General features: G+C 40.1%; 1 protein-coding gene across 4 annotated transcripts in view; it reads left to right on the top strand.

The window, feature by feature from the left end:
* The first annotated feature begins 5,856 nt into the window (after positions 1-5,856).
* The window catches only part of sh2d3a (SH2 domain containing 3A), a 14,522-nt gene continuing 5,194 nt past the window's right edge, over positions 5,857-15,184 (top strand). Inside the window, exons 1-10 of one of the 4 annotated variants that reach the window (XM_063884758.1) lie at positions 5,857-6,024; positions 6,210-6,301; positions 6,406-6,523; positions 7,749-7,807; positions 7,931-8,088; positions 12,495-12,530; positions 12,708-12,747; positions 12,883-12,999; positions 14,345-14,488; positions 14,874-15,175. In XM_063884758.1, coding sequence (XP_063740828.1) covers positions 6,212-6,301; positions 6,406-6,523; positions 7,749-7,807; positions 7,931-8,088; positions 12,495-12,530; positions 12,708-12,747; positions 12,883-12,999; positions 14,345-14,488; positions 14,874-15,175 — 1,064 coding nt within the window. In that variant the 5' untranslated portion in view covers positions 5,857-6,024; positions 6,210-6,211. The remainder of the gene's footprint in view (positions 6,025-6,209; positions 6,302-6,405; positions 6,524-7,748; positions 7,808-7,930; positions 8,089-12,494; positions 12,531-12,707; positions 12,748-12,882; positions 13,000-14,344; positions 14,489-14,873; positions 15,176-15,184) is intronic. The other 3 variants (XM_063884757.1, XM_063884760.1, XM_063884759.1) reach the window with 3 other exon arrangements.

Here is a 15,184-nt window from a genome sequence, read left to right as displayed (position 1 = left end):
GTGCACAATTTAAAGACATCCAGTTGAATGTTGCTTTTACCCTTTCAAGTCAGTCAATGCTGCAATAATTACAAGATAGAATCTGTTATCTTAAGAGGAAAATATACGTTAGTCCTTATTCATGATTGAACAGATCATATTTCATTTGTAAAGGTAGTTTAGACACAGAATGCTGTCGCGGTATCATTTCAATTAAAAATATTGCACTTTTTAATCCTACATTAATTTGAATGCTGTTGGAACTAGTTACTTTTACCCATACTATGCAGTGATAAAGAATGAGTACTCAACAGTATGTAATTCAAAAGCATCTAGCTGATGAACAGCTACTCAAAACTATGACAAGGGCAATATTCTTGCATTACTTTTACTCTTCATAATGCAAGTATCACTTTAAGTCCAAAAAAACACATCAAGCTCCAAATATGCTTGATCATTCAGTACACTTGATGCTTGGTATTATCTTTTGTGAGACACTCCCTTCCCTGTAAACAACCACATTACCACATTTAAATCCTTGAACTCAGCTTGTCATCAGCCACAGAATAAATAAAACAACAGAGCTGTAATGCTCATAAAACCCATAAAACCCTGCACTATATGTACATATTGGACCTGCGCTTTTTAAACATGTATATTTTTTAACATATTCATAATCATACAAATGTTAAATATGCAAACATTTTTTATTTTATTCTATACTGTCATTTTTTATTTTACAATTCCATGATTGAACTATCCTATGTTTCTACCTTTTTACTGTTGCTGCTAAACCACCTGACCTTCCCTACGGGGATGAATAAAGGTTTATCCTACGTGTGTTTTTGATTGTTAGAGTGCCCATTTAAAAAGTCCTGTCATGTCTTCAACACTAGGTGTCAGTCTTACACACATCACCGTGTTTCCTGCAGATAGCGATCTCCTGACTACCTGGACAGACAGGCACTGGCGTAAAGTATACCCCCGCAGCCCCCGCGAGGCGGGGGGGCCCCGGCCCCCCTCATATGAGAACGGGCCCCCTACCTCTATACCCCAAAGCGGCCGCCGACAGCATGTTAGATTTCTACTAGAGCGGCCGCGGCCGGCCGCAATTTTGAAAGACACTACATGAAATAATACTGCGCCAGTGGATACATGAACAACTTACTTTTATTTTGAAACCCGGAAATTGGGTGTGTTGTCATTGACTTTTCTGAAGTATTTCTTAGCTAAACCTCGCTACTGACTGTGACTGATCGCCTGAAGATTACAGTGTTTCAGATGCCGTCGTGGCTAGCAATCAGAGCAGACACATCTCTTCTCACAGGATGAGACCGTATTTTTGTGCACCAATGATGACAAATCATCACGTTTGTATGGCAGTGATGTAAGAAAAGTCTAAATAAAAAATACCTATTCAAAATAGTAATATTAGTATCCTCCTGTTTGCTCTGACTAGCTAAAGTCTTCGTATGTCGCAGAAGTGTTGGTTTATAACTAGCACAGCCTCATCGTTCTCTAAATTGGTAAGACATCGCCAGATCAACGACATTTGAATGGATTGTAAACCCATGGCACTTTTATGTTCAGAGATATGTAACATTTAATTATTGGTCTGTATGGGACGTTCAAAAAAGCTAATTTTCGCGTTACCGCTTATGGAAATGTCTGTCACTTCGTGACTTTCGCAACCTCCAAAGCAAGCTCCCGCGTCTGTGGGTGAAAGCTATTTTGTGCACAAGTAACAACGATGGTAATCAGATGTGTTTTCTGTTTATGAAAGTCTGAAGAAACGTATTTTAAAATGTTTTATCGTGGAAAAAAAAAACTAGCGCAGTTACAGTAAAACGAGGCAGTGGCCTGAGGCAGCCTCTAGCCTCCACTAGCCTCCATGCAAGCTAAGCATCAAAGTTACGTTTTGTATTGAAAAGAAGTAAATAACATGTGACAATTAAACAAAGAGAAAAAAATACTTAAGTAAAACGTCTAATTGTTTCTCTCATTTAAAACGCAAGGGAATTGGATTTTCATCCATCCGTCCAGAAATGTCTTAACCTAACATGTAGGCCCCTACAGCTCCCTCGTAGGCGTCTGTGTTAAAAACTTGCGGAGAATTTGTGACATGGCCGTGAGAACCCAAAATAAGTTCTGAAATGCAATCGGACTCTTCAAAGGGTTAGCAGCAGACGAGGAGGGAGGGATCGCTGCGCATCAGACAGACGCTGAAATCACAGGCGCATGCCCTTCTGCATCGGATGAGGAAGATGCCGTGCATCGGGTGGCTGCTGATGGCAGAGATAGGCATACCGCAGGTGAGGCTCTGGCTGTGCCGTTGACTCTTCTTCATAAAGACAAAGCATCAAAGTTGTTGTTTTTTATTATTGAAAAGCAGTAAATAGCCTGTGGCAATTAAATAAAGAGCCTGAAAAGACGCTGAAATCACAGGTGCATCGGATGAGGGAGGAGATGCCGTGCATCAGATGGCTGCTGATGACAGAGATGCGTGTACCGCAGCCGCAGGTGAGGAAGATGTCTCTGGATGTGCCGTTGACCTTCTGCAACCTGCTGTGGAGATCCTTCGTCTCTGAAACATGCACAGGCACACTGATTACATTTTGCTTGTCCACTGAGAACCCTTCTTTGATCTTACTTCGCTGGTTATGTTTAGGTCCAGTTGCTACTGATTTCCTTAGCATTATCACTCTAAAAGTTTGATGAATGACATCCCATGTTTAAGGGTGATTTGATGAAGTGAACAGGAATCCAAAAGAAGGTCCATAAGAACAACCAATGCCACTTTTTCATCTGTAAATGTTATGGAATGGGGACCTTGGCTAATATCTATCACAAGTGTCAAGAAAGACACATCTAAAGTCAACAACACACTAATGTGTTGTTTGAAAAATCTGTAAGAAGAAGCCAATCCCAGTCTGTGGTCTATGGTTGATCTTGATAAGAAGTGTCATAACGGGCATGTAAATACGGATTAAGATGCAAGGTCTTTCGAAGTGGTTATGTTTTCGATTATTCCCTTCCTTGTCACTTGTTTTGATAATGCCATAATGTATTATCATCGAGAAGGATTTTTTATTTCAAGGCAGTTCTAATCTTATTGTAAGGTCACATGTTATGTATTATAATGCACTGTTATTGAAACACGACTGTTAGGTCAAGAATTGGTCTGTACTGCGAGTGTTGGTCTTTGAGTACAAGTATTCTCTCACTTGGAACCTCCACACCTTTGAAATCTTTCTATCCCTACATCAGATATAGATCACAGTTTTTCTATCGGACACCTGTTGGGGCAGTGCTCGGCCTGGTCAAAATGTAATATGAAATGACATCAGCCAAAAAACTGTGTGATGTTCTGTGAATCTACCTGGGACATCTGTGCGCAGTTGATCATACTCAGGTTGACGGCTTGAGGCATCAGGTTTGACTAATTGGCAGATAGCACACCACCCAGCGACAGTTCACAACACTGGCACAGCACACAACAAATCAGATGTGGCTCCGAGACAGATGTGTGTCCATTAAAGGGTGTAGTATTGATGTGACCAATGCAGATACTGTGCATCCTCCAGGACGTGGTTCACTGGAGTACTCGACATTCGTCAGCGACCTCGCACACTGGCGGACAAATCTATTTGTGTTTGATAGACATCAGATCAATAATAGGACAAGAGACAGAATATTGTTATGGCACACATCAGACACGTGATCACTATGCTGTTCACAAGTATAAGAATATCATCAGGTATGCCCGGCAATCCAGAGAATTACTGTTTGACAAGCTTTTCACCTAATTGAAACCTATTCTTTTCTGATTTACCATGCAAACGTTGAAGCGTGACAATTTGGTCCAGCACCAAAAAGCTCGTATCTCATTCTGTCACAGCATTTAACTTTGTGAACTTCACCTTGATATGGAAATTATTGAAAGGTAGGAGTCCAACAAACTGTCATCAAATGTGTTGGTACAGCGAACACTGATGCGTTCGCTCCCTCCTCGTTACAGTGAAACCCATACACTAAATACAGCTACTAACAAAAATACCTCTAGTCTTCAGAAAACTTTTCAAAGAAGACCGCAAGTGAGGTATTAATCTGTCTCCAATTTAGCCAGCATCGCAATTTATGTTTCTTTCCTTCGGTGTTCTCCTCCTTTCATTATTCGTTGTTAGCTTTGCGCTCTTTTCTACATGTTTCGGTGGGTGTTCTCCAGAGCTGACTGTGTCAAACCTTTTACTAACCGCAACTCCTTATTTCATGCTGCGCATCTGATCAGTGCCTGCCACTCACAGATGCATGCATGACAGCCACAAAAGCTGCACCAAGACACGGCCAACATGGCACCCCACACACACCACCCACAGTCCACACCACCACACATCTCCCTGACAATTTCCCACACAACAACAGCACACACACAACAAACCTGATATTCAAAGAGATTGTTGCTGCTGCGAAAGGTCACGTTAATGAAAGAGTGTGATCATGTGTAAATGGGTTATCTACGTGGAAAGATAGACAATAAATGTATGGTGTGTGTGTGTTTGGATGTGTGCATTGCAAACAGAGAAGTGATGGTTGTAACACATATTTAGACAGGCTCATACAAATCAATGGTGAATTAACTATTTAAGGGAGATAGTTTGTGGCAGCCGTGCACAATTTAAAGACATCCAGTTGAATGTTGCTTTTACCCTTTCAAGTCAGTCAATGCTGCAATAATTACAAGATATAATCTGTTATCTTAAGAGGAAAATATACGTTAGTCCTTATTCATGATTGAACAGATCATATTTCATTTGTAAAGGTAGTTTAGACACAGAATGCTGTCGCGGTATCATTTCAATTAAAAATATTGCACTTTTTAATCCTACATTAATTTGAATGCTGTTGGAACTAGTTACTTTTACCCATACTATGCAGTGATAAAGAATGAGTACTCAACAGTATGTAATTCAAAAGCATCTAGCTGATGAACAGCTACTCAAAACTATGACAAGGGCAATATTCTTGCATTACTTTTACTCTTCATAATGCAAGTATCACTTTAAGTCCAAAAAAAACACATCAAGCTCCAAATATGCTTGATCATTCAGTACACTTGATGCTTGGTATTATCTTTTGTGAGACACTCCCTTCCCTGTAAACAACCACATTACCACATTTAAATCCTTGAACTCAGCTTGTCATCAGCCACAGAATAAATAAAACAACAGAGCTGTAATGCTCATAAAACCCATAAAACCCTGCACTATATGTACATATTGGACCTGCGCTTTTTAAACATGTATATTTTTAACATAATCATACAAATGTTAAATATGCAAACATTTTTTATTTTATTCTATACTGTCACTTTTTATTTTGCGATTCCATGATTGAACTATCCTATGTTTCTACCTTTTTACTGTTGCTGCTAAACCACCTGACCTTCCCTACGGGGATGAATAAAGGTTTATCCTACGTGTGTTTGTGATTGTTAGAGTGCCCATTTAAAAAGTCCCGTCATGATTTTCTTCAACACTAGGTGTCAGCCTTACACACATCACCGTGTTTCCTGCAGATAGCGATCTCCTGACTACCTGGACAGACAGGGTGCATGCATGCCTATCTCTGACTTGACATGTTGACAGCGGCTTAACAGTCTCACATTTTCAAATCTACCCTTCTTGTTTTTCTACACTGTTTCCCACTCTGATGACATGCCTGAACCTGCTCTCTCCAACTCTTCAAAGTGTATGCTAATTCCCGCACTGTGATTGGCCGTTGTCTGTGGGGTACTGTGTGCCCACCGTACGATCTGATTGGCTTAGTGAGAGACCCTGCAGGTTTGAGGGGGAGCGGGCTTCCACTAATACCACTAACAGAAGTGAGAGACAAGCTTAATGACAGAGGTTACATCTCAGATGAAAGCTGCTGCAGATAAGGAAGGAAAACTGAGGACAAGTAGGAGGAAAAAGGCATTATGAGATAAAAATATTACAAGGAGGAAGAGAGAATTTCCTAGAGTGCCTCGGTGGATCCTGCAGACAGGTAGGTGTTACATACTGTAGCTGCTGCAAGGCAAACAACTCTCTGCCTGTGTTTAGTTTGGGGTTTCTTAAAGTCAGTTGTGCCATTTGACTCTTTCATTAGTACCTTTCTTATGAAACTGTGCAGAAGAATGGGTGTGTGTGCATTGGTATGTATTTAGTATCTCCTCTGCTTCTGTTGTTCAGACATGAATAATCGCTCCATCGCCTGGTGGCTGAAACAGATTGGCCTGCCACAGTACACCAAGTCACTTGAGAGAGAATATTATGGTCTGGAGGTATGTGAAACTGTGTGATATCTCTTCTCATTTTGTGATGTGCTTTTATTTTCGTAACTTTCTGTTTTTCATTTATTGATTTCTTACTTCTCACTTCTCTACAGGGTTTGCTGAGTGTGACAGATGTAGAGCTGAAGGATGCTGGGATAGAGGACCCGGCACACAGAGAAACCATCCTCAATCAGCTTTCAAGACACCGACAGACACTGGACCCACAATCTGGTGACACTCACAGGCACACACAGCACACTTCAACACAGAAATATTCAAAAATGGTCTGATCTACACGTTTATCCAATGGAAACATGTTTTATTGCAGCTAAACTAGACCAGCAGAACATACAACTAAAAACTTTACAAATATACTGAATATTGGTACAGCTACCAAATCAACGTTTTGCAACAATAGCAGCTAGCCATGGATTTCCATAATATATGACACAGATATTCAGGTTTCTCACAATCTTTTTTGATTTGATTTTAAATCATTTTAAAGGTCCCATTACATTTCCCGTCTTCTTCGGGTCAAATTTTGACTTTGTCCAATACTTTGGTGCAAAAACAGCTGCAAAAATAATGGCACTCCCCTCAGTCTCAGCTCTAGATAAAATGGTGAACAACAACTTGGGTTTTAAAAAGAAAAACATGAATTAATACATAAATAGAGGCATGAATCTAACCAGATATTTGACACCAGCTGTCAGTACTTGATACGTTTACATATTTTTTGTTAGGAACACATTTAGATAAGTAGCTTAAAGAGTATTAAGCTAATACCCAGCTATATTGCTAATGTTCAAACAGCTTTATTCATATTTGTACATGGACCTCAGCTGTGTCCTCCAGGGCGAGTGCATACAGTGACACATAATTATTACATGCCTCATATAATTTAGCTATTTAAGTGCAGACTGACAGATTTAATATAGATATTTACAAGATAATCTGTTAAGAGCTGATCTTTGGTTTATGGAAATGGAAAACGTTTTCCTGTGTGATGAAACACACCTCAAAATAAATGATTGTCTTTTAATCAGCCTTTCTAACTAGCTGAGAGGAAGTAGCTGTTACACGCATTCATGCTAAGCGTTGGGACTTTATGCATCCTTGTTTATTAAGTCAAAATCTCATATGTTTATTTGTGTTGGCTGGTTCTTGCCTAGTATAATTTAAAGAAGGTAAACATGAAATATAGACAGGCTGAAAGATGAAGTCACAAGGTAAACAATGTATTCTGTATATTACTATCCATGCACACCAATAAGAGGAATAGTTTAATATTTAAGTTAAATATGGATATTAGCTGCCTGACTGAAAACATCTTGTGTTTATGTCTGCTTCCTATTCAACAGACTGACATAGGAGTGATTTGAATCTCTTGTTGTTTAACTATGCAAGATAGAAAAATCAATATTCTTTTTTTCAAAGTGTCTTTTTGTCCTCTCAGGTGTGAAAGTGGAGCGGAGGGTGAGCCGGAAGTACTCTCTGGGGTCGTCTATGGATCTGGTAAGACGATGAATTTGGCGCTACATAGCATCACAAACATTACACACCACCTGTAACACCTTGAGCCCCTTTTTACAAGGCAATGTAATCACTGTACATTTGGGTCTCTACCATTTCCTTCAGGTGAAGCCGAGGAAGGACCTGTTTCGTCAGAGTGTTCTGCCCCGCCTCCAGCGTGCTGATAAGAAACATCGCCTTTCTGCTTCCTGTTCGCAGCTCCGCCCCCTGGAAGAGGATAATGCGATCAGTGAGGCGGAGCGTTGTCAGGATAGCAAACGCAGGTAAGATGACCCACAATGCATTGTGTGTGTGTGTGTGTGTGTGAGAAACTTTCTCCATGTCCAGTTTTGCCTAATGATTAACTAGTGCCTCCTAAAATGGTCAACGTTTGTATGGATAAGAAGGCGTACTCACTTGTCTGTAAACAGGCTGAAATGACAATACTAATGAAAAGCCTTTAAGGATCTAAAATGAAACTGATCTTTACTTTATGTACTTTCATCAACCAGGGGAACAGTTGCTTTTTGATGACTAACATAGTAAACAACACTCCTTAGGACTTTGATATTTTGGTCACACTCCCCCTTCTGTGAGTGCCTGGCCAAGGACTGAGTGACAAAGGCCAGTGTGTGTGTGTTCGGAAGTTGTTAATGTTGAAGTCAAGGCCTTGAAAAAGAAGGTTTAACACATGCTCCATTTTAGCATTAAACGGCCAGTTGACCTAAATAATAAAAAGGCTTTTCCACTCAATTGTGAGTGCTATCAAACCATGCAGATAGCTTTGGTTTGATGTGCTCTGCTTTTAACACATGAGATTATTTTAGTTCAACAATAAAATGGAAGAGAAGGTAAATCAGTTTGAGGGGATACTGAACATTTACATTTGAAAGCCTCAACAGAAACTTGTCTTTCCGGAAAAATAATGCTCCAGTTTCAGTGTTTTGTTTTGGCTGAACTACATGGCAAAACCTCAAAAATCTTAACTAAACTTAACACTGAAGCCTGTATTTTGCAGCTGTATTAGGAAGGTATTATCAAAGTACTCAAGTTGATTATTAGAACATCTCTTCTTTGGACTGAACTGACTTTTCAACAAGAAATGTTCCCGAAGAGCCTCGGGTTAGAGCCCAAGACCTGTGCCAGATGTTGCCGTTGATTTAATTACGTTATTTTTCACTGCATATAAAACCCAAATCATCTTAATAAATAGAACACAAAAGAGGCTAGCGAAGAAAGAAGCTGTAATTTGGTTGAATCAACCCTTTAATCGTTTTGTGAAAATTGTATCCTTTTATAAACAATTGAGTTAGACAACTGGCAAGTACTGTAAGAGGATAAATGGAGGCTGGTTTTCAAGTTCAGGCACATCTCTGCTCCCCGGTCATAAAGTGCTGAATACTAAAAGGTTGTAAACTAAACATGTTAGGCTAACGGACGCACACAGGGCTGGTGCTCCCTCTGATTGGCTGAGATGCGATCAAACCAGATGAAAATAATGGGTAAACACACATTACTACACAACAGATACATCTTAATGTAGGCTACAGTCAGCAAATCACTGGTACAAAATGTTTTTTCAACTAATTTCTTGCGTGAAAACATTTAGAAATTGTAATTGAAAGATACTTTTTGATTGTTATGAAATACACATTTTTTTCATGAACTCGTCAATTTTTTGCTGCTCTTTTAGACATCTCTTCTTCATTTACCAAAATTAAGCATTAGGTGTTGCCTGGGGGAGTAGAAAACGTTCATTGGAATATCTATATTTATTTATTGTTTTATCTTTGTCTATCTTTAAAATACACATCTTTAAAGAATTGTATCTCAAAATCAGTTTTTCTTTAAGTAGCATACCACTAGGTAGGCTACTTGGGACTGCTAAACGGGTGATATTAGTTTATTATTTATTCTATGATGTGTTTGTTGCATGGCTCTTCCAGAGGGAGAGTCTATTATATTATATATTATTGGAAAAAGCACTGACATTTCGTGTTTGTTTGGGATAATATGACTTTATACTGAGCTAAACATTGAATGGGCCCCTAGCTGAGCCCAGCCTGGCCCCCCCCCCTGTGAATTTGGTCTAGAACCGCCACTGTGCTGTACTAATTCAGACCTGAAAACATTGTGTGTTGGGCAATACTTTTCAGTTGGTCTAATACAAGTTGATGTCACGGTTTGAAGAGACTAAATCAGTACCATATGTTGGATTTATGGGCACATACCTCTCTGTACAGCCACCTACCATACACTGCTGACTGCAGCCAGGTACTGCCCTTGTGTCGGTATCCGAGGAATGCAAGGCAGATAGCGGTGTTTCAGCACCGGGGCCTGGGGCGGGTGGAGAAGGAGGAGAGCTCCGGAGAACTTGTGGGAACTCGTCCGAAACGAGGAGGAGGGCTAGGAGACGAAGGAGGGGGGCTGCCTGGGAGGGACCGGCGCGGAGAAAAAGCCTGAACGATACAACTCCTCAGCTGTTGTTGTTTGTCGGTGTTAATTTGGACCAGAAACAGTAAAACATGTCCGGGAAAAGTGAGCGGTGAGGCGGACTGACAGGTAGGACCGTTGGCTGCTGAAAATAGAACGTTTTTCGAAAAACGGTTAGCTAAGTTATCGTTAATTAACGCGAGACTTTAGATGGTAGTCAGATATGTTTCAGATTCAGATTCAGAAGCTTTATTTGACAGCTTGTTTAACGTTTTGTGTGAAGTGCTTTGTAAACTCTTATTTTGTGACACTTTTAAACTGTTAAAATCCCCGCTAGTTTATATTTCTTCAACAAAAAAAGCCGACATGACTTACTTTAGTTATATCTCGCTTGCTACCTTACCTGAAGCAGTTCACGTCAGCTACCTGTTGCACAATCCTGGCTCAGAAAACATCACGTCAGAGCACAAGAGAACAATTCAAAGTAGGAATAATAACCATAGCAATTCACTATGAGGCATACTAATTGTGGTAACTTAAATGTGGGGTCTGTTACATTTCTCCATAGGGGCTCTGCAGCACGTTGCACAGGTGTTTCTGTTTTGAGGGGCCAACGCCCCTAAAACAGGATGTAGCACCCTCTTACCTCATAACAAATCTAAAAGCTGTGATTTATTTTGTTTACTGTGTTTATGTCATCGTGGTGAATTATTTAGGCACATTTTGAACATGCCGCTAGAACAGTTGTCATTTTATTGTTGTCATTTTATGAGGTAGGTTAGGCTACACCCAGCATTAACATAATCCAGTATGACAGAACAGACTTATAATGAATGCAATGGCAGGTTATAAAAGCTGCATTGATTCAAAGGTTATGGTAATTTAGGATGCTAAAGATTGTGCTGTTGTTGGAAAAAAGAAAAGAACTATTCCCCCACCCCCTTTATATCATGTAGGATAGATTAACTATTGTAAGTGCAATATATTTATTTGCATGTACATTATTTTACAGAGTTTTATTCTAAATACTCAATAACGTCACGATTTAGTATTGTTAAAACCCAAGAAACATACACAAAATAAAAGCGCATAATAGTGGTGTATAGTTGAACTTATAAGTCATTCAACAAAGAAATAATTGGCAACTGATTTAATAATATGCTCTTTTTCAGGAAAAAAAAACAAACAAGTTACAACAGTTGTGGAAGATTGTGGTTTTCCTTTGTCCTGTGCGATTGTAATCTGTGTAATCTTTTGGTTTTGTACTGTTAGTCATACAGAACAAGCTATTTGGTCTGCTACAGAAGCCAATGAGGTAATGACTTTGTTTTTCTGTCAGTTTGGAGGTTTTAAAAAACCTCAAGTGATTTTACATTCTACAGTTCAAACTGAGCATGGTGGGTGCATACATTTTTTAACAGTATTTACTGTATTGTTTTTACTTTACACTTAGACATTTATTTTGGCAGCAGGGGCAGGGCTTTAAAACAACATTAGGACATTTGTGATTGGAAAAATAATGGTTAATCTGTGAACGTTTCTGAAAATATGTATGAAATCTGTTACATAGTATAAGGAAAACAGAGCTTGTGTTCATTGTTTAGACGGCATTGCTGATATGCAAATTGAACTGCTCTACGTATTGCACAAAGAATATTTGACTGGCTAAGAATATGTGGGAATAAATACAATTTTTAAAAAGTCTTGTGTTTTAGTGTTGATAGTGAGGGGCAGCAGTAGAATACTTTGGCAAATGACTGTAGTATAACTATTTCTACCACCCAGTCGGTGTGAGAACAGGGGGAAAGGATATTTTTGGAGATTAAAGAATGATTTTTAGTTTGTTTTTACCAGTACCACAAATGACCTGTGTGCTTAAAATGAATAACTTTCCTAAAGAGCTTCAACAACACCAGTTTTGCCTTCATAAAAATTGGATTTTTTGCCAGATGTTATATCGGCCTAATTTAGTTAACAGCGAAGAAGTAACAAAGTGTGCATTGTGCTTCACTTTATATTGAAGGTTGTATTCTGAGTCAAAGCATGGTCAACAAGCTAACGTCACACCACATGCAAATCCCTCCAGCTATCTAAGAACACTCAGTTTGTTCCACATTTTTAACCCATGGTCGCACACAGCAACAGGCATTCATAGATGTAGATTTGCTAGAATAGTTAATGAAATGGCTGGAGGTTATCTAGTCGACTCGTGCTGTTAGTACTCTGAGCCGTTCATCTGTCAGCCTTGTGTTTACAGAGGCTGGAAGTTGGAACCTTGGGAAGGAAGGAAGAGGCAGGCTATTAAAAGTTCCTCAGTTTTTTTCTGTGGTGTTAATGACAGATCCAGGCCTTGGCAGTGGCCTTCTATCCCAGTGCTGTTCATGTTCAAAGGATATATGCCAACGTCATCTGGGGTTCCCTGGGGTTGAGTTGTGTGGCTCCAAATCACCTCTTTTCTCTTGTTTTTCAGCAAGAGGAGGAGTGTTAGCGCATACTTCAGTCAGCTGAAGGTAAGAGGTTAACTACACAGCCTCTCACTACTTCCTCTCCTAACATCATTTCCTTCATACTCTCACACATACAAAACAAGGCACGGAAAACATGTAGAGTAAATCAATGCTTGGCTGTTACTGTTTGTGTTGTAGGTGTTTGGTGGTCGGAAAGACATGGATTCATTGAAGAAGGAGCTAGAGGAGGAGCTGAAGCTCAGTACTGACGACCCGACGAGCCACGCATGGTACCACGGACCACTGGGGCGAGAGGTGCTCAATGGAACATGCAATTATCACTGTATTTACACTTTGACACATTTTTAAACACACATCTTGGAGGAATCAATTGATTTTTAGTTGGGAATTGTGCCTATTCACATTCGTGTGCATAGCTCAATAAGTCTCTCATGTCTGTAGGAATAAATGATGTTCCAGCACATCTAAAGGGACTTGAGCATACACAAAAGATTTACCAGAGCTTTGTTGTCATCCTAAACAAGTTCTGCACCTGTTAAGCATTATTTACACTTGAGTTTTGTATGGATTAAAGAAATTGAAAATATAAGACAGTGAAAGTTATATGGGTTGGTTACTTTTGAACCGAGCCAGGATAGCTGTTTCCCTTGTATCCAGTATTTATGCTAATTTAAGCTAAGGGAACTTTAGTTTTACTCAGTTGCCAGTTTCTAAGATACTTACAACTGATGCAGTCTTTTCAAGGTTTCAAGGTTTCAAGGCTTTATTGGTCATATGCACAGCATATACAACGTATATGTTGGCAATGAAAATCTTATATCCCATGCTCCTCCAACAACTCAACATACATGCCAATAAAATAAATAAAATAGTGCAAAAAGAGAGAAGAATATTTACAATAACAACAATAAAGATTTAAGGATGTGAAATATATACATATGTGGAATACATTGAGAGTATTTAAACACTTTACACTGTTGAATGAGGAGGTATGGGTAGATGCATATATTATGTATAGCAGATGTATATGGCAGATATGTATAATATATAGATATGTGTACTATAAACAGATATGTATGGCAGATGTGTATAATATATATATATATATATATGTATGTGTGTACTATAAAAAGATGTGAGTAGACATTCACACAGCTCAGGAGTTCAGTAGTCTTATAGCCTGTGGTATAAAACTGTCTCTGAGTCTGGTGGTCTTGGTCCGGATGCTGCGGTACCGTCTGCCAGACGGCAGCAGACAGAACAGATTGTTGCTGGGGTGATTGGGGTCCTTTAATATCCTACCGGCCTTCTTCCTACACCGCTGGGTGTAGAGGTCCTCCATGGATGGCAGCTCCGTCCTGGTGATGTGCTGAGCAGTTTTCACCACCCTCTGTAGAGTCTTACGGTTGAGGGCGGTGCAACTGCCATACCAGGCGGTGATGCAGCCAGTCAGGATACTCTCGATGGTGCACCTGTAGAAGTTGCAGAGTATCCTGGAGTCCATGTTGAACTTCCGCAGCCTGCGGAGGAAGAAGAGCCGCTGTCGAGCCGTCTTGGATATGACCAGTCTAATACCACAGTCCTGCAAGGTATTCGGCCCTTAAATCGTTGGTGACTTAACCTGCTGACTTGTCTCCAGGCTGCAGAGTCTCTGTTCGAGAGGGACGGAGACTTCCTGGTCCGAGATTCAAACTCTGCCCCCGGGAACTACGTTTTGAGCTGCTTGTGGAAGAACGGGCCCATGCACTTTAAGATCATACGAGTGATTCTTCGTCCTAAACAGGTGCGTTGATGTTATGTCTGTCCATTGGCAGCATGCAGTGAATTTAGTGGCAACAATGCCAACATTAAATGGGCAGCTCTGAAACTCAAGAAGCAATGATTACAAATATTCAGCGATCATTGACTAAATTACTCAATTTTAAGCATGCAGATATTTAGCGGTGTAGCGGCTTGTGCTGTTAAAGCCATTTAGGGAACTTTAGATGCTTTTCAAAAAATGTTGGTGTTACTTTTGGTTACTGTTATGAATCCTAACTGACCTGATCTGCTAAGTTGCAAGCTACAATTACTGAATTTCTATTCTCTGCAGAATTAGATTTTATTTGGCCTATTCCTTCAAAAGCTCTGCTCGATATTTCACGCATGTGCCTCCATCTGTGCGACAGGGCTACTCTCGGGAGCTGTTCCAGTTTGAGGAGGATCGCTTTGACAATGTACCTGCTCTGATCCGATTCTATGTGGGTGGGCGTCGGCCCATCTCCCAGGCCTCAGGCGCTGTGGTTTTTAACCCAATCACACGGACCATTCCTCTGCGTCTCATCATGGAGCGATATGCAGACTGTACAAGCAGCAGCAGCAGCAGCAGTAGTAAAGGTGCAGACAGAGAAAAACACAATCAGGCCAGCAAAAGGCGCAGCTTCAGCTCCGCACACAACGACTCACTGCAGATCATCAATCCCCTGCTAAGGTGGGAAAA

The sequence above is a fragment of the Eleginops maclovinus genome, chromosome 5 (genome assembly GCF_036324505.1).
Source record: "Eleginops maclovinus isolate JMC-PN-2008 ecotype Puerto Natales chromosome 5, JC_Emac_rtc_rv5, whole genome shotgun sequence".
NCBI classification, from domain to species: Eukaryota; Metazoa; Chordata; class Actinopteri; order Perciformes; family Eleginopidae; genus Eleginops; species Eleginops maclovinus.
Note: the sequence above shows the minus strand (reverse complement) of the source record. Positions and strands in the feature narration are given on the sequence as shown.